The sequence below is a fragment of the Athene noctua genome, chromosome 11, assembly GCF_965140245.1.
Source record: "Athene noctua chromosome 11, bAthNoc1.hap1.1, whole genome shotgun sequence".
Taxonomy (NCBI): domain Eukaryota; kingdom Metazoa; phylum Chordata; class Aves; order Strigiformes; family Strigidae; genus Athene; species Athene noctua.
The window spans coordinates 15644539-15664479 of NC_134047.1; the positions used below are offsets into that span (position 1 = coordinate 15644539).

A 19941-nucleotide genomic window follows, 5' to 3' on the forward strand; every position below is an offset into this window, starting at 1 on the left:
GTGTGTGTGTGTGTTGAACATTATAGCATTAAGAACAAGAGAATGCTGGAGTTTAATGTGAAATGAATATTAACACTGCAATCGCAAGGCAGAGGAACTGCCTTACTCTTTCTGCAGCCTCTGGAAGCAGTGGCTCACAGTTCAGAGAAAGGCACCGGAGGTTAATTAGTTGCTATCACAGAATAAGCTGTCAGTCAGAATTTTCTTTCTAACCTTATGTTGATTCTTTCAAGTACAGCATATTTTTTTCCCCAGCTATAAACGTGCTTTTCTCATGACTCCAAGTTAATCCTCCAGGTACTTCCAAGTGGTATTTTTATATTGATGAAATATGGAGTGTGCGTTACATGGAGATTAATGATATATCTTTATTTCCTAACTTCCTGACAATTTTCAATGAAGATAGATTTCTTGGCTTGTTACCGTTACAAAAAAAGATGTAAGTTTTCTTTCTGTAGATGACTGCCCACTAGATTCTCTTCCATTTGTTTTCTCTCTACAGATAATTTTTTAAATCTTGTTCACCTACTAAAAGGTACCTGAACACCCTCTTTAACAATCTGTACAATTAGTAATTACTTTAGAACTAGAAAGACCACCTTAAGACAAACTTGAGCTATACAAAAAAGAATGCAACAATAGTTCAACAGTCTTGCAAAGCTAGCAGGAAGCTACAGTGACTTTTTGGGGTCTGATTTTGGAGATTTTAGTTTGTTTGGGTTTTAAGGGTTTTTTTGTATCACAGGCAGAGGAAAACCATAGCTAAACATCACCCTAGTGGAGAAAATAGAGTTCAGATTGGAAAAATCCAGTATTATTATTTAATATTTCATGGATTTGAATGATACAAGTTCCGTGGCTTTTAAATACTAACAGGTATATAACCCTCTAAATCTTGTCACAACATAGGACGAAGTATGGTGGGGTAACAACAAGAATGTTTAACTTCTGTTAATGAAAAAAAGATTGGAAATCATCTCAATAGGTCTTCATGAGTTTCTAGGGTTAATTGCTAGCCCTGGCACATAAAGAAGTAGCACAAGTAAATATCTAGACTGGCTCAAACATTAAGGAGCTTAGTATTCTAGGAGAATACTAAAAAAGTAATTTGAAAACACACAGACTGACCAAAGTATTTACAGGACTTCTGTCCACTACTGCTCCCAATTTTTTTCTCAAATCTCTACAGATTACTTGCAGTGAATTATGGAAACCTCTGAACTGACTTTAAAGGTGAAACTGAAATATGCAAACAGCAGGAGAGCCACTAACCCTGTGACCAGGATGGGATGCAAGACCCTGTAGTTTGACTCACACTCTGAACCTTACTCAGTCCTTAGCTGAAGGCTTATTGACAAACTCAGGTGCCCACACAGAATCATGGAATGGTTTGTGTTGGAAGGGACCTTAAAGATCACCTAGTTCCACATCCCCTGCCATGGGCAGGGGCACCTTCCACTAGCCCAGGTTGCTCCAAGCCCCGGCCAATGTGGCCTTGAACCCTGCCAGGGAGGGGGCAGACACAGCTTCTCTGGGCAACCTGTGCCAGTGTCTCACCATCTCTACCATAATTGCTATTTGTACGTTCCTCCAAAATATGCTTTAAGCACTGGAACTTTCCAGTAAACACCAAGAAATATTTTTTAACTGGATGGAGTTACAATATGATTCACAGAGGCAAACTGCTTTATAAAGCACTTAGCAAATATTAACCTGTTAAAACAGTTCAGAGGCATCCAGGTGACCCATGATAAGCAAGGATCTGAAGAAACTATGACAAGTTTTATTCTCAACTAAAACAGTCATATTATGGAGCTGCCATTTTGTACAGAGTTCAGTGGCAGGAATGAACTAAAACAATATTCTGTTATGATGTTTTCTTCAGAAGTAGTTGAACTCACTCCCGTGCAACAAGGCAACTATGAATATTACCAGGGATTTGTTCATTTATATCAGTAAACCATTGATCTATTTGAAACTGTCAGAGCATAGTGTGCAGTCTTTGAAAACAAAGTAAGGAGATCAGCCTACAGCTACAGATATTTTAGAGTGCATGTTCTCTGATTTATTTAAAACCCACAGTCTTTACATAACTCAGTAAAAGCTTGCCAAAGCCATATTGGCCAGACAGCGAATTCTTAATTTGGTGAAGCTCAATAGCTTGTTTTTGAAAGGATTATAATCTTATTTTCTCTGTCAAATTACTGTTCAATGAACCATGACTCCAAGTGTTCTGGTCACTGGTAAATGGCATCTTCAGCAATCACTCCTGGCATGTGCCAGTGCTCTGGTATTTATGAGCAAACAAAGAACCAGATTTCAATTTTATATTAAGATATTCTTACAACAAGATAAACCTTCACTATTTTATGATCTATCAAAAAAATCTGGTATATTACAGGGCCATCCTATTTTTGTGGCTATACATGTATTTTGTTGATGAACCTCTTAATGAAAAGGCCAGTGAAATACAGTGAAACTTTCATTTACGCTTAGATATAGAGTAATTCTTTATTTTGTATGCATAATCTGCCAACAAGTATTTTAGTATGCTTAGTCTGCCAAAAAATAATTTAAGTATTGACTAACTTACTGTCTTCCTATTATGAACAGATGTTCCAGCTTTGTGAGTAATGAATTTAGGAATTCCCCAACAAATTACATGGCCACCTAGGAGCTCAATAAGCATAACCGATATGGCAGCACTGTATGAAAGAAAAATCTTATAATGCTTCTATTAAGAAATTAAAATATTAATATCATGCAGATGAACAAGTTACACAATCATGGTATTTCTTCCATTCTATATCTCTACCCATACAATTTCAAAAAATCCTTTTTTTCTAGCAAAATCCTAGAATTCCCTAGTATTCCCTAAAATAACATCTCATCTTTTTATTACTATTTTTTATCAGGAGTTTCTAACAACTCCTTGTGGTATCCATGACTCAGTAAAACTAGACATTTTTAGAGTTTCTCAATTTTTTATTACAAAAATACAACAAAATTTTCTATAGGAAATGCAACTTTACATTTGAAAATAGACATATGATTCCAGCTAGAAGAAAAAATAAAACCAGAAGGTCATTTTTGTTCCAACAGGTTGACAGAGAAAGTTAACTCCACTCCTCTTAACAGATTAATCAACATGTTTAGCAAACTTCAGTTCTTGCTTTGGGGGCATACAGGTACTGACAGAGACTGCTGCTATAGATCTGAAAGTAGGATGAACATGAGAACAGCACTAGGAATCATGCATTTTTTTCCTTTATTATGGCTGATAGCCCCATGCTATCAGCTTCAGATGTCACTGTTTTTACCAGTTTAAAGGCTGTATTTTTAACAGATGAACTAGAGGCTGATAACATAACTAGAAACACTTTGCATTTATCAGGTTACTGCATTTCTTTAAAATGCTGTTCTCATGAAAGGAGCCAGAAGTTTGCAAACCTTTACCTCAAGTGATTTAACACTGCATTTTAACTGCTCACCTTGGGCAATGCTCTGATGTTTATATTTGAATGTCTCACTTTTTACACCTAACCTTGTTTATAGATTAGAAAGACAGCAGTAGCAGCAGAACATCTAAATATTTGTTTAGTAACTTGATACTGAGCTCTTCTAAATCTCTACTTCAGGAGAAAAGCATAAAATAAAGCTTACTGTTTCTTAAGTTATAAAACAAATGGTGTTCCTATATCCATTTTTCACCTTTCCTCTAAACTAAGAGGGTTCTGTAGGAACAGAGAAAACCAGTGAGAAGTAGCATTTTGCTTTCACAAGGCTCTGGCCAAGGGCAGCAAGAGAGCAAGATACAAGCCTTCCAAGCCCCCCAAATCAGAGAAGGACAAATACCATTTCTGTACACATGTTGATGAGCAGCAAGCAGAGGCAGGTAGCTTGCCAGATTTAACCGCTGTTCAGACACAGTTACAGCATGAGATGCTCATTGCAGTGACCAGCTTAAGAAGGTGACTAAAGGGGAAATAAGTCCTGAAGCAATGTAGCCTGAGCACCTCTGCAAGCACAATCACCAAAGGTAGCAAGGCCACGAGGTGAACAACACTCACAAACTGACTCAAAGGACAGGGACACTGAACATTTTTCAACCATGGTCAGGCTCAAGGTAAGCTGCTTAAGCTATTTGAGAAGCAAAGTTTTGGAGACTAGTGCATAAATGTTAAGCCTTTAATGTTTGGGGGTTTTTTTAATCTGGTCATGTCTCATTGGACTTCAACACACAATCACCATCTTGACAAAAAGTTTCTGCCCAGGCAAGCCCACGATGTCAACAGAATGATGACTACTACTAGAAACACTCAAATGATTGAACACATAATCACTGTTCCAAAGGCCAGTGGACCTGGGTGGAAAGAAGGACAACACAGATGTGAGGATACTCCCAGCATCACTTGAACCTTTTTGTATCACTTCCTAGCAAGGCCAAACTATGACCAAAGCCAGAACAAAATTAGGTCCCACAGAGCCAGCAGAAGGGGACTGAACAACACCATCAACTGTTTTGGTACGGTTTCCCAAGGATACACACAGAGAAAACATTCTCCTCAAAATTTCCTTCTTAAACAACTAAACTATCAGAGGTCTCAAGCTGTTTGCAGCTTAATTACAGCCCGCTGGTTAATTCAAATTTGTTTTCCACAGAAACAAAGCAATATTTGGCTCAGTCGTTTCTATAAAGCTTTTGTTCCTAACAGTATTTAGTCTCTCTGGGAGCCTTAGTATCACATCCACATTTATCTATTTGACAAAGGGTTTACATTCATTGAGCCATTTGTAGTTTAAATTTGCAGACTCAGATTGTTTAATGATGCTAAATTAGAAACGGTTCTCTAATGACTTTTTGCCAAAGTTGGTGTTCGTCTATGGATTCCTACTATTAAAAACAGAAAAAGCTAAGCAAATACACATGATTTGTATTCCTTCTACAGAACCAGAACTACTTTATTTCCTTGACGAGCAAAAAGGTAAAATACAACAGTCACTCAGAGGTTTCACAGTTTAGGCTGGACTGGCACTGTACATCCTATTCCCTAACCTTCATATTTGGTCTTTTCAAAAGGCAAGTAATAATTTTTGCTAGGCAGCTTAGTACTTCCTATGCATTACAGAGCACTTAAAAATATTTTGCACGCACCAGCAAATTACAGTTTTACCTCATGTGTCTTTAAAGTTACTTTTCATACATATAGAAATTGTTAAATTTGCAGAATGGTTCCTTAAAGACAAAAATCTATATATGTCTCAGGTGACACCTGCACGTTCAAGATTTGGTCATAGAATATATATTCCACTGTATTCCTGTAACAGACTTAGGAACCTCCTGTCCTTTCCAGAGTGTTGTCCTCCCCCCCACCCCCCCATGTAGCACACAGAATAATTTTGATAGCTTAAAAGCCAGCAAAGGAAGGAAACGAGATTCTGACTTTAGGGTTTGGTAATTAACTCCTGCTCTTTCTGCTGCCTAGGTCTTGTTCTACCATTCCTCTTGCTTTGTCATTTCTCACAGTTGTTTTAGCATTCCTTTATTACAGTCTCCTGGGGAGAATGTAGGGGGGCATTAATTACTTCAAATCATTTTTCCCCTACATAATAAAGAGTTTAAATCTAAACATGTCAGGTCACAGGTGTGGGCGATTTGTCCATCCCATGAAAAAATACATTTCTGCAACTTAGATATTGCAACAATCTCAGTCGCTGCAGGACAAAATATTACAGCAATAATATAGATGTGCGCTTCTACTTTAATGTTATAGCTACACATTATTACACTACAATTCCCACTATTACCATTTAGAACAAGTGACTTATTTTAAAACACCAATATTCACCAAGTACTTTATGAAAATCCATAGGTATCCCCATCCAAGCTTCAACAGAAAATACTGCATAACACTAGAAAAAGCCAGTGGGTAGAAAGTGATTGCACAACAAGAATTTTCCACAATAACAAGGAAATAATGGCAAAAATGACAAACTGGCAGAACTGACATTCTGACAGAATAGGCTGAGTAACATATTCAAGACAATTCAATAAAGATGCTTTAGCATGCCACAGCATAATGTCAATACTGCAATATCATGCTACATAAGGAGGAGAACGTAATTTTGAGGACCTGTAAACCACAGCATCACCTATAAAGGGCTGCCTAGAAAAAACCCTAGCACTGAGAAACTTCATGACAGCCAGGTTTCGATTTTTTCCCTCGTTTTTGCCAGTTTATTACTGCAATGAAATGTCACTATTTAAACAGAACAAGCTACTGAAGTGCCTATTATTTTAAAAGCAAAAGTAAAATCAACAACACCGAGTGAGAACTCTACATACAAAATTGCAGGGATTAAAAGCAGTCTTCTATTTATAATACATAAGCCCCTTCTATTCCCCACCCACTCAATTCATCTGTTTGCATGGATGGTCAGATTACTTTGGGGGTGACCTGCACGTTAATTTTCTACATGTTGAAACTGGAAATATCTAGGAAGTAATTACTTAAAATGGAAATGTTGCCAAAGACAGGCAAGTCTGTTTTGGTGTGAATACCATGCAGTCTGTCAAATGCTCAAGAGCCCAACAAAAGCCTTTATTTACTAGAAATGACCAATGAAGACAGTAGACACATACAGGGTGCTCTCACAGAAGAGAACTAATACAGATGGTGTGATGAATTAAGTATACACACCTTTTCTCATTTAAGTATGTATCACTGTATAGCATAAATTCAAAGAGCTCATTGTAGAGCAAATCAGAGATTTTAAATAAGACACAAAAGCATTAACTATATAGCCTATATAAGCAGCTAAAACTAATGCTGATTACTCCAGAGTATTAAGAATTTATTCTACTTTTCTGCATTTCCATTACCACAAAGCATTTCCTATCAGAAAAATTTCACAACTACATGAGTCAGGATATACAGAGTGTGTTGCAAACCCTTTGATAGCAATACATTTGGAATATCACATTTGTTTATTTCTCCTTAGTCAGTTATTTATGAACACACATGAAAAGGATAGTTTCATTTAAAGTATCAACACACTATTCCATGTAAAAGGATAGAAGGCACTAACTTTACAAGCAGATTATTCTGCATTAAGAATTTTTAAAATTTTGTTCTTTTTAAACATGACATGTTGGAGACTAAAAACATTTAACTGAACATTTAGCTTTACAGAAACAGCTAACTCACTCTCACATGACATACACTTATAGGATAATCCTTTATCACAGTATTTTTGAAAGTAGTATTTTTCCATTATTGCATACTTTGTAGATGTCCACCACAGTACTTTAATCTCCACAAACATTTCATCTGTTCATGTTAACGGAAGACATGCACAACTTTGGAAAAAATATGAATGATGTTGCTAGTGTGAATAAGAAAGAATTCTCCTCTTAGTTCATGTATGAGACATGAACAATCATTGGTATGTTTATTCCTTTACACTTCAAAGCTGTTCTATACAACCAAATTCTGAACTGTTCCTCACTCTCTCTGAAGCAGTGCTTCGATTCTTCTGCTTATGTTAGTCACTGGGGGTTTTTTTGTTTTTAATCATGTGGCCATCAATAGCTACGATGCCAAAGAATACCACTTTTCCAAGGCAGTATTATTCATTTTGTCCTCTCCTCTGATGCACTTGCTGAAACTGCTCACCTGCCCACATAATGTATTAAATCACCCAGGTCTGCCCCCACATAGTCAACATAATCGCAAATATTAATATGATTTCACTAGCGGAGCATAAACTTGCTGTAACAGCTTTCATACTCATTTTGACAAAAGGGATTCATATTCTAAACCCAACACCGTAAGTTTTCATGAAAGAAAATGTAAAGCAGCTTGACAAAGGCATGTGCATGCACACATACTTGCACATTCCTAACTCATGCACTAAGCCAGGCTGTGTTACACCTACATATATTGATCACACATCAGTGCTCCAATTCGAACACTATCTAGTTTTCCCTGTGCAATGTCACTGGACCTCTCCATCGACCAGTTCCACCAGAAGCCAGAGGATGTCTGCACTCCCCTTCAGAGGGACCCTTCACCTTCCATGTAACATGAAAAATTACCTCTTGCAGATGGGATATTCTGAAAATATCCCTAAAAAATAACTGGTGGTAAACAAAACCACTAGCTAAGAGGCAGCAATTCACTGCTGCTCCTTCCCATTGAGAGGAAAGTGGTACCACACCCAGCAAAACCAGCTGTAACAGAACCACACCCTCACCTACAAAGTCATCAGCTCAACTTCAGCCAGTCCTTTACTTCCTATTTTACCCGGCCACAAGTTTCTCACAGCAGAGAATGCTCTGGGACAAGCTCTTTATACTCATTCCCTTGGACCTTGGGAACTGCCACAAACTTTTCAACGACTAAACAGCCCCAGCTGAGCAGCCTGCAGTAAAGTGTTTTACAGTGGTACTTCGTATGTAGATGCCTGCTTCATTCAAGAAGCCAAACATACTCGTAATCACCAGTCTTAGCATTTTAATACAAGGAAACAAAGCAGACTTCAGGTATTGGGTAGACAGACAAAAAAAAACCTACTAATAAAATCTGTGTGTCCTGACAATCAGTTTAACCTCTGGATAAGTTGCTTCTGAATCATAAGCAGGATGAAGCTTTTAAAGTTAAGGTCAACTTTACCTGAAAAACCTGAAAAGCTGGAATTTTAAGTACAAAAAACCCCATTCACCTTTAAGACCTCTCTACATTACAAATTATACTACAAACCTATTTTGTAAGATTAATATGTCAAGTATTAAAGGGATTAAAAGCTCAATTACCCTTGTATAGTCTACATTCAAAATAACAGCTACAGCAGTGTTCATCTGTGAATCAAAGTTTTATGGTCATTTATTTTACATCAATATATGTTCCATTTCACATGCCACTTATTACTGAATCTTTTACTCAAAACATAAGCTTTTTGCCACTGTGCAGAGTACTACTTATGAAAGAAAACTTATTAATATGAATGTGAAAAACATCAGATTGTAAAACATCAGCAAATTTACTGTAATCTCTGCAATGAAGATAATGAATACCATCACCTATTTTATTGGTCAACCTAAATTACAAGGTTGTTTTTATCAGTTGATATACACTGCCTAATCAAATAGGTGCCATTTTGTAATGTTTCTCATTCTTTATAATAAAGTATATGAATAATTTAACCTTACATTTAAGAGTCCTGCTAGTGTCAGGACTGTGTGCCAGTGAAGAAACATCTCCATAAACACCGGGACACACTGACTCATAAAAAGATGATTAAGGCTGCTGATCACATATTTCTCATGCTCTAGATAAGGTTAGCATCATATAGTTAAGCATGATCCCTAAACCTGTTCACATACATTCAACACAGTGAGATAATCACCTACATGATCCCCATCATAAAAGCCAGAGCATACACAGAGCTAGATTAGCAATTTAAAGGCAACACACAAAAGAAATGCTCAGTTTCAGCAGCAGATAGATCAGACTAGCCTGCTTCTGATTCTTCTTGCATTTAATAAGTACTACAGTTTAAAAACCAAAGGCATAACATAGAACGCTAAGGACAGTTTCCCTGAAATAGGTTCAAAAGCCTCACAACTCTTTTTTTTTATCTTTGTATTTAGTCATGTTTTTTAAAAACTCAGAATAAGTAGCAATTTATTGGAAATAGCTTATCTTCTGGTAACCTTAAGCACATTTGATGCATCCAGTGAGTGAAAAAGATGAACCACTTCCATGAAAATTAACCTTAAATTGGAACATGCACAGCATTGGTTCTACACAGCCAGGTTAGCTCCTTAAACCCCAGCCTTTCTGACTGAGAACAATAGTGACCACGCATACAGTGTTGTATTGTTTCAGCTCCACTGCTTCTCAAAGCAATTTCAGCAACAACCGAAAAAGACGATGTTTAGAGGATCTGTAAATACCTATTTGTTACAGCATATCCTCCCTACAGTAGCCGAAGCAAAAACCTATCTGCAAGAAGACAATACAAGCTTAAAAGTACTAATATTGTAGGTATTAGGCTGGAATACTACCGTAAAGTAATAGTCTTTATAGTAATTTTCAGATAGGGAAGTCATCTACATTGGTACTTGGGCATTTTAAAGCAACTCTTACTCATTTTGAAGGAGCTGCTTCCTTAAATAAAGGCAGAAGCAATTCAGTACCCTATGCTCAGTTTTATTTCACAGAAGGAAAAAAAGCCACCTGTATATGCTAACACAGAACTCACAGCAACAAACGGTGAACAAAAGCTCCATCAAGATTTGGCAAGACAAAGGCATATTACTTCCATGTGTATTAAAATACTCTTTTATGTGAAGCTACTTCACATGGACAAATTGCGTAACTGTATAAGTATTCAGATATGAACGATTTATATTTATGTTTTAAGCTTTTACTGTAACTTTGTAAAAAGACATTCAATCTGTATTAAGGCTAAGACTTAAGAATAAAACAAGACCAAAGCAGGATGATTTCTCTTATATGAGAAGTTACACGAACAAAAGTGCAGTACAATACAGCAGGTGATTTCTTATTTAATTTCAAAGTGTAATAGTCAGGGGGTGGAAATGTTAGCATATACATTAAAAAGAAAACCTGCCTCAAAGCTTAATTTGTCAATTCAAGATCATCTCTACAAATTAACAGTAACACGAACTTTTCAAATGAACATATACAGTATTATTACGAACATGGCTTATTCTGCACAATTTCTCTACATTTCAACAAAGAGGGAAAGACTCGACACAACATCCATCATGAAACATCCAGGATAAAATCTGGGGGGTCTACATAGAAAACAAGGTAAAATTCTGAGTGCCAATGTCATTTCATATATAACAGGGTATTTTGCCACAGGGTAGTCTCACAAAAGCAATCCCACCTTATTATCCTCATTTCTCTCACTTACATGTATGCTGGAGAAAGTGGCGATGACCTGGATGTTTTAAGCACAGGAACTGGGAATTTCCAGATAGCAGGAGAGCTCGTTTTCCATTTCAATGGCATGTTGTCACCACGGTACTACAATAACAGTAAACAGCGTTTCCATAACAGACTACCAACTAGGACTTCCATTCCACACACTACTGACACAGCAGTGGCTGCTGCTAAGAACGAGGAAATGATTCTGCCAATGCCCTTAAACCGATGCTTCCAATCTGTAAAACAGGGCTGCAAGGCATCTCCTTTTAAATCCTGCTGTCCCCTAAAGCAATATGATGATTCTATCCTTCTAACTCAACAATAGTGCCACCTCGTTAGGGAAGCGCTGACTGCAGTATATGTTTAAAAAAAAAAAAGAGAGACTGCACTGTGCACACCAGTACAATGCAGCTTTATTTAATAAAAGCAGCTAATTTTTAAAGAACTGTTTCTGATGCTATTGTTCTACCTTAACAGGGACACTGCAGCACTGTACTATATTCTCTTCCTATTAACCTCATTTCTGACCAATGGAAGCAGAAAAAAAATGGGTTTCATATGAAAGTGAAACAACATACCTACTCAGAATACACTTGTCATCCTCTGAACATTCTTCTTTTGAGCTGCAACAATACAAATGGGATATAAATCTCAGCATAGCCTTAGGCCACGGCTAATAAAGATCAGTGACTAAATTCAGCAGCCTGTTTTCTTCCTGTGCAAGCTCTGACCAAACAATACAAGAATGCCATTATGGAAAAAGCCCATTGCAAAAAACAGTCCTTCTAATCCATAGCTAGGAAAACAAAATAAAGCACAAATCACTGCAGGTTTCTGCATGCTCTTCTAATAGCTTCTGGTTCAGGATGCTCTCATTTTCCTATTCTCATTTCCAGGGAGGATGAGCAAAATCTCATGCATTTTACAACATGCTATGGGAACACAAATATCACTGTCTTCTGCAGTAGAGAAGCAGAGAGTAGCACGCTGTTAATAGCAGTCTTTGTAGGGACGCTATCAACAATCTAATTCTCAACGCCCCCCCCAGCAGCTCACAAATTGCCTGAAGAACTGACGAAGCAGACGGTCACGCAGGTGTCCGTCAGGGACCACTCTGCAACTCTGTGCTCTGCTTGGTGACCTCCTGGGGCTGATGACAGTGGGGAGCATAGAAGGCAAGCTATTAAAAAGGGAAGGGAGAATTTAAAAGCATATTGTGCATAAGCACAGCAGGTTCCTACAGAAAAGAAGGTAGAGCTTCAACTATATTGACTCCCTCAGGAAATTTTAAAAAAAGACTTTTAATGTATTGCCACAGTAGACCAAATCAACACTAAGATGCTTAATCTAGAGAATTCAGAAGTCTTTGTACTGCATGACAATTTTTCTGTTCATCAGGACAGCTTAATCTTATCACACAAAAGCCAACACCCTGACACTCTACTCAGCAATAAAGAATAGAACCAGGAACAGAATTTCTATAAATTTAAACGTTTTAGTAACATTTAGTAACACTGATAGGTTTTTCATAATGGTGAAACCTACATTGTTAAGTTTATTTTGGGGATGAAAACACTGGGGAATAACTGCTGCTTATGATCACTATTATTGAAAATGTTTGCCCAAAACAGTTTTGGGCATTTGAAGCTGTTACCATAACCACAGGCAAGGAACTAAAATAACCCAGGATGATCAGAGCCAAGGATTAATTCAAAACCTGATGCACCTATCTGACAAACAAGTGAGGAGCTCTTTCCCACTTCTTTGACAAAGTTTTAAATTACACATAAGCAGCATTAACACGGGCAACAAATTTCACAAAAACTGCTACCTGAACGCTGAACAGACATTTGCTGTGTAGGACAACAGTGTTTATATGCTATTAATATTAAGAAACACTAGCCCTGCAGAAAGCAAGTATGCCGTTTTAGCATAAAGAAGCCTTACTTTTATAAAAAGAACTCATGCATTTACATGCCAACAGCCATGCTTGTCTGCACGCACTGTAAATACTGCGTGCAACAGCCTCATACATAAACATAACACCAGACTACAAGATCATGCCTTAACTTTTAGGCCGTCGGTGCAGAGAAGTTGAAAGAGATGTTAGATAGCAGCTATTATAACCACAAAGAAAACTATCACAATTTTGAATTCATACACTCAATTTTGCTTTTGCATTTGCCATCATACAGAAACTGTCTTAAAAAAACAATAAGCAAATGCTTTTACTCCCTTCCTCATGTTGAGTGCACAGTCAGTGCAACCAACTGGTAACTGCTTTTAAATTCTGTATCTCCCTGCTCTGCCAACCCCAAGGAGCTGATTACTCATTTTCTTTACTAACAGCAGCATTACTAACATAAAAAATAAAAGGCTAAGGACAATCAGTGGGTCACTTTTCAAAAAGTAATTCTTGAATACCCTTCTGACCAGTAAAATACAAAAGCCACACAGGCATTCCAAGCACTGACTGGTATTTAAATCAATCAACACACACCCAGACATCAGTTACTTTTCACTTCTGACCCCAACATGATCATTCACCCTAGTCCTCAAATACCTACTTCTCCTTTGGGTGCTTCTGTGACCATTTATTTTTCCATTTAATTTACAAGCAACCTAATTAAAACCATTACAGAATGAACAGTAACAGTAAATTTTTTTTAAAGCATGAGTCCTAAGCACTGCCCAACTTAATCTCATCCTACTGTCCAGCACATGCAACTTGGTCAAACGGCCAATGTACAGAATGCAGAACTGAGGGAAGTAGTAGAGCCAGGTACTCTAAAAATAGGCAAACACTTTTCACTTGCAAAAGAAACGCCACGTGAGAAATGAATCACCTACCTGCACGTAAGGAAAATACATCAAATACCATTTTCTTCCTGACATCACAAATTGATTGTGTTTTAGCAGGGAAGACACTATTTAAACGTATTCTACACTTTATATAAACTATTCTTAAGACAACAGAAGAACCAGTATATTGTTCTGTTATTTTAATTAAGACTTCAAAATAACAGTTTAGTTATACATTTAAAAATATGGGATAAATAGTTGGATCTCCTGGAGTGCACTGCACCCATTGAACACACTACATTTTCTGTTCTCATAAAACATTGCTTTGCCACTCATCCCCAAATTAACTGGTATTGAAGGCCAACGGTTACAGCCCAGTATGCTTACATTTCTAGTCAGCATATATACATGCTGGCATGTATACTTCCAACAAAGTTTTGAAACCATGTCTGCATTTCCCATAAGACTTCCCATCACGGCTGTTCAAAGCAGGAAGTCACAGGCAGAAAGATGTATCAGAACCCAGTGGCAATGTAAAACTATACTAGTCTGAAAATATTTATTCTTAGCCTTGGAATGCCACCTGAATTTTTGCAGAAAAACTAAGCAGAGTAAACGTTAACTTCTTGACACACCGCTAGATTTCCATCAGTTTGCACAGATTAAGTTTAGCTTCTTTTTCAGTCCTTAAACCGTTAAAAACAAAACCAAAAAATATTTGCTCAGTCAAGTGATTTGCTGTGGTTAAAAGATTTGCTGTCACACTCCAACAAGCTGCTTACCTCTCTCTTTCATTTCTCTACTAAGTATCAAAGGAACCAAAAGCACTAGGTGGAAATAGAGTTAAGCTATATGGAAACTTTCTCAAGTCTTGCAAACCCTTTCTAGTGTGACCTGAAAAGTCTTCTCCACTTCCAGAACCCCAGGCTTTTTTTTAGCTTTACAGAAAGAAAAATGTTCAAAGTTCCAGTGATAGTGTGATTTACATCTCCCATTTTCATCTAGAAATCTAGACAACAGAAAGGTCTAAATATCCATGTCACAGATACCTTTGCTAACATTAGATTATCTCCTACTGATAAAGTGTTTGTTCATATAAGATGCCTGACTCAGCAACACAGATAAAGAGGTTAAAATGGTGGTGGTAAGACCAGTGAACATCTTCAGACCTTTGAGATTCTTTTCCCCAACACCTATGTTTTAAAATGGATACAAAGCCATGTTTCCATTTTAAACCAGATACATGTTGTTATATTAAACCCATTTTATGATATTAGCTCTAGCAAAGCTCACTCCAAGCTGAAGGCAAAAAACCTCAGTTTCACACTGGAAGGAACTTCTGATCTTCTGCCTATCTTAGAATTACCATCCCGCTGAGCTGATACATACTACTACTCAAGACCATTTTGATACAGAAGAAAAAAAGAGAAACCCTAAAATCCAGAAAAATATTCAAAGCCATGGAGCTCAAATGCAGTAATCATTTCAATATAATTTCAGCATTTTAAATATGGCTTTAAAGACATAAATCTAGAAACTAAATAGGAGCAAATAAGGATGCACAACATATCTTTTCAGGACCCCTAAAAAATTGACAGTGTGATCATTTAATTGGCTTCCTTATTCAGTTCTTTCCCATTCTCATGGATGCTCTTCATACCTTCATGGCCTTACCTCTGGCTCTTCAATCTATTAAATTACAGCTGTTCCAATTACTGTAAGAGAATAATTAAAAATGGTGTTGACAGTACTGCCCTATATACGAGTCACTTAGTTAATACAATTCCTTTGAACATATATAATGAAAATACTCATACCAAAATTCATACGAAGGGAAAGCAAATCTCTGCCTAAAGAGGAATCCAAAGAAAACCAGTGCAATTCTGTTTGCAGTCACCTCACAGCAACACAGTAACACTGCCCAAATATTGATGTACAGAAAAAAATTGGCACTATGCACCTGGCAATATTTTTATTGAAGCTACAACTTTTCTAGAAACCTCAAAGATCTATCTTACAAAGAAACACTTTCAAATGAATTTTTAAATGTATTAAGATAGAAGCTTTAAAATAGCTGAAGACAGTTCTAAGAATTACACATGTACTTTGACTTACTATCTGCTACGTCGTGGCTAAGAATTTTTTTTTTTTTTTTTTTTTAAATAACTGGAGGGGAAAAAAGCCCTCAGACACCAAATCTAAGTTACAGCATCTTTTGGAATCAATTGTACTGTAGACATTAAGATGCACACAGACTCATAAATGGAGTGGAGTTGCTATCAAATATATTTAATTCTTTTAAATTGGGCTGACTGCTCAACGAACAAGGAATAATCATAAATTGTAAAGCATAAATCAGTGAGATAAACTAGGTTTGTAGCCAACCCCTCCTGCCGTCAAAATGCTGTAAGCAGTACAGGTTCCTGTCTCTATAACAATATGTGTAAGGCCATTTCTAAAACAGGAAAAAAAAATCCCCTAATCTTTAAACATTAAGTTAAGCAGTCAGGGCATGTACCACATGTTTAATAAGAAGTACTGCAGCTCGCCATCCACCCACTCAGCATTTTTTCCTGTATAAATGAGAAAATTGCTGCAGTAACATTTTAGGATGCATCATTTCAGTGAAAAGTATTTTTATACATAAATATACATATGCGTTCTAGATATATGTTTGTTCATATATATATAGGTTGTGTATATATGTACACATGCTATATATACACACACTTTTTAATATTTATATATATATATATGACAAATATATGTATTGCCCTGCACCTGACACAGCTACTTCCCCTTCCTTCCCAGACACCTCAGTTAGGAAAGACTTAAGCTCTCACATGATTTTGAGACTACCGAAATCTACATTCTTCAACAAGCCAAAGATGCAGCAGCTGGCTGATGGAGAAGTAACGATGAGTAATGAGTTTCTCCATTTCATACATTCTTCAAAAACTCACGACCCTGGCCCTTGTACCATTCATTAACGAGAAAATCTTGGGTCTAAGTATGAAATTTCTGAAATTATTCAGCACAGTAAAGAGTTAAAAAATCCACATCATTTCTTATCAGGTCACAATCAAATACTTTGAAAGCAATTAAAATTTAACCTAAGTTATGTTTTTTAAAGTCAGCTTCCCACAAACTCACAGGAAAAGGAAGACACGCAAGAAGGGAACAAACCTAATCCCTGTATTATTCACACTTTTAATATTTAGGAAGGTTAATTTATTAAAATATTAAATTCAGTTCTGGGTATATTTTGTAACTACACAGAGTCTCAGAAATACCTCAAAACTATTCCTAAGTATGTTTCTGGCCATGAAAGTAGTTTTCATTTTATGTCACTTATAGATGCCTTGCATTTTATTGCGTGTATTATTGAAGGAGGCTTTGCTCTAAAAGTGAATTAAGATTTCTAGCAAAAAAACCCCACACTTCCAAGAGTCAAGATGCACTGTTAAATTAATGACAAGCTACAGGTTATAACAGGCAAAAAAAATAAACATCCAGCTTTGTTTGGGCAAACTACCCTTAGGTAAGAGGCATTAGGTAAAATAAGGTCTTAAATAGGAGACAAAACCAAAAAGAGTTAATAAAGGTTTCCAACTTGCAATCTAAGTCCATGTACTCTGCTGACAACATACCACTAAGAAGAAATGCTTTTGTATTAACACCAATTTATTCAGAGAACTGTGCTCATCTTCCCCAGGTGATTGTATTTAATAAATCACCATAGAAATACGAACACACAGCCACAGCAGCCAGACTGACCCTGCTGAAAACAACTGGTCTGAAGCAACAGTTATTTTTATTAGGGCAAACTGAACTACAAAGAATTTATTTCTAAACAACAACTCCACGGCTGTTATGGTCTGTTGGCTGCACAATTTAAGTATGCCTAAACACATTTACACATCTGACTCATATAATGCAAATATATTAAACAATTTACTAATTAAAAGCCTAGAATTGAGCACCAGCCACTAACAACTTCAGTATTTCTTGCACCACAGACACCAAACTGCAAATTACATTAGTCATGTGTTGATTGAAGTATTTTGAAAATACTCTTAAAATAAAAGTTTGTAGGCTTTTTCTTTCATTCTTCCATTATTTACATAGATTCTGTTTAGTCATTTCGCACTCCCTAAGCCTTACTGCTTTTATTCACCAGAGTGAGGTTTTTGTGGTCCTGCACACCTACTCAAAGCAGTCCCTACTGAAAAGAGCAGGCATGAGGAGGCAAGAATAAAGCACATTGATTACTGCTCCTATTGTGTGTTTCTGTAATGATTCAACTTCTTTAACAGACAACAAGATGAACTTTTTATGAGCATAGGAATTCCCATTGCATTGTCATCTCTGATGGATCCAGTCTGCTAACTCAGAAGCCACAAGATCTCCAATGTGTGCAGTTTGACATCTTTATCTGAAGGCCAGAGTCCCTTGGGGAAGACTGACAGAACAAGACTGAAAAGTTTTCAAGAAAGATCCTGATGGTTCAATTCCAGGTTGTCGGAAACTGCCGTGTGCAATCTGGGAGCCAACAAACAGCAGGAATGTGTCTTCTAGGAGAAGACTTGAAGCTGCTGCACCATGCTGTCTATGGTCACGGCACTGCCACTGGCTGGATTCCTTTGAGTTACAAAAATTATGACACTTATATCCAATCAATTATTTGCCATCAGATAGTCTTAAGCATGTTAAGATATAAATTTTTAAGTTCAAGTTGCTATTTCATTAAGCTCAGCTTGCCTTCACACACAAAGGCATATGAAAAGTTTATGCAGTTATGCAAAAAGTGCAGTTATAAATTTATCACTAATATTAGTATTTCCCCCATTCAGTGTAAAAAAAAAAAGTACAATTTCTCTATACTAGAAAAGGAGTTTCAAGTCCGCAAATCATTCCAACTGAATGCCATGAGAACAGATGGAATTAGTACTGAAACTGAACAGCTGAATGGGCCACATGGGACAAAGGGAGTCTTGTACTAAACCCCCATACTTTAAATTTCTTCCTTTTTTTTTTCCTCTAAGCCAGGGGCAAACAGGAATCAACTCCTCCCATTTGACAAAGGTAGGTATAGTCCAAAGACTCCATCACAAAAGGCAACATGGAGGAGTTCACTGGTTTGTTTGCTCAGGGTCCTCCCTCAGCAAATCAAGCCGGTGATAACATCCACACTACCTGTTCCCAAAAGGAAAGCAAAACCAAGTAACTGGGTCTCTTGTTGTGATACTCTTCCATTCCCAACAGCAGCAGTGAATATCGGCACAAATGGGTAGTTTCCACAGGCTCCGTCACTTGGGAGTGGGCCAGAAGCAAAGACAGTCAAGATGCATGTTTGCAGCTGAAAGCACATTTACACCTCAGTGAAACCTGTAAACATCCTTGCAGTCCTAAGTGCATGGTACAGCTTCACTTGCAGGATTTCTGCCGAGTTAGATACTACCTCTTCAGAAAACATCTAGTCATCTTCTATAGCAAAAAGATGTCTTCCATAAATTCCCACTGTTGGTTGGTGTTACACAGAGGACTCGAGACGCACAACCTTTAACGTTCAGCTGAATGGGGTGTAGGGAGAGTGTACAATCAATAACTATGTTCATGCCACAATTAACAGATCTTAGCAGTTGTTAACATTAAAAAAAAAAAAAAAAAAGACTTTGAAAATGTAAAAATGTATACCTTACATTTAGATTTTTTTCCAGAGGATAAAAAAAGGCACGATCAGAAAAATGACACTTCACATTAAACAGTTCCATTTCTCTGAAATACACCGTTATATTCTATTTTTAATTCACCAAATGTCAAAATTCCCACATAATAATTATAGAAAGAAAATTACAAACTGCTTTCTTCTCTAGCATCTATGAGCATATAAATTTAAAGAAAACTGTATGTTTCCTAGGCAAAGTTTCAAAGACACATTACTTTTCATTCAAGTTTGTTATGGTGGGCGAATGTACAAGCTATGAATTCATTTCCAAAAGCAGATTTAAAGTGACAGTTTTAAGATATTCACTTAGCACACTGGAACAACTTCACAGTTACAACATCCCTATTTAGTGACAACATAACTATCTGGATAATTTAGGATCAAATAAGGATATAAATAAATTGCCTAAAATAATTGTACATAGCAAGAAAAGTCTAAGCACAAGCTGTT

General features: G+C 36.9%; 1 protein-coding gene across 15 annotated transcripts in view; it reads right to left on the reverse strand.

The window, feature by feature from the left end:
• Positions 1-19941, reverse strand: part of KLHL13 (kelch like family member 13) — a 90230-nt gene that overhangs the window by 30719 nt on the left and 39570 nt on the right. The window contains exons 1-2 of one of the 15 annotated variants that reach the window (XM_074914805.1): positions 11540-11661; positions 10948-11060 (exon numbers count right to left, since the gene is read on the reverse strand). The exons of 11 other annotated variants lie outside the window; for them this stretch is intronic. In XM_074914805.1, coding sequence (XP_074770906.1) covers positions 10948-11045 — 98 coding nt within the window. In that variant the 5' untranslated portion in view covers positions 11046-11060; positions 11540-11661. Of the gene's footprint in view, positions 1-10947; positions 11303-11539; positions 11856-19941 lie in introns of those variants that run through there. 3 more of the 15 variants (XM_074914815.1, XM_074914812.1, XM_074914804.1) reach the window with 3 other exon arrangements.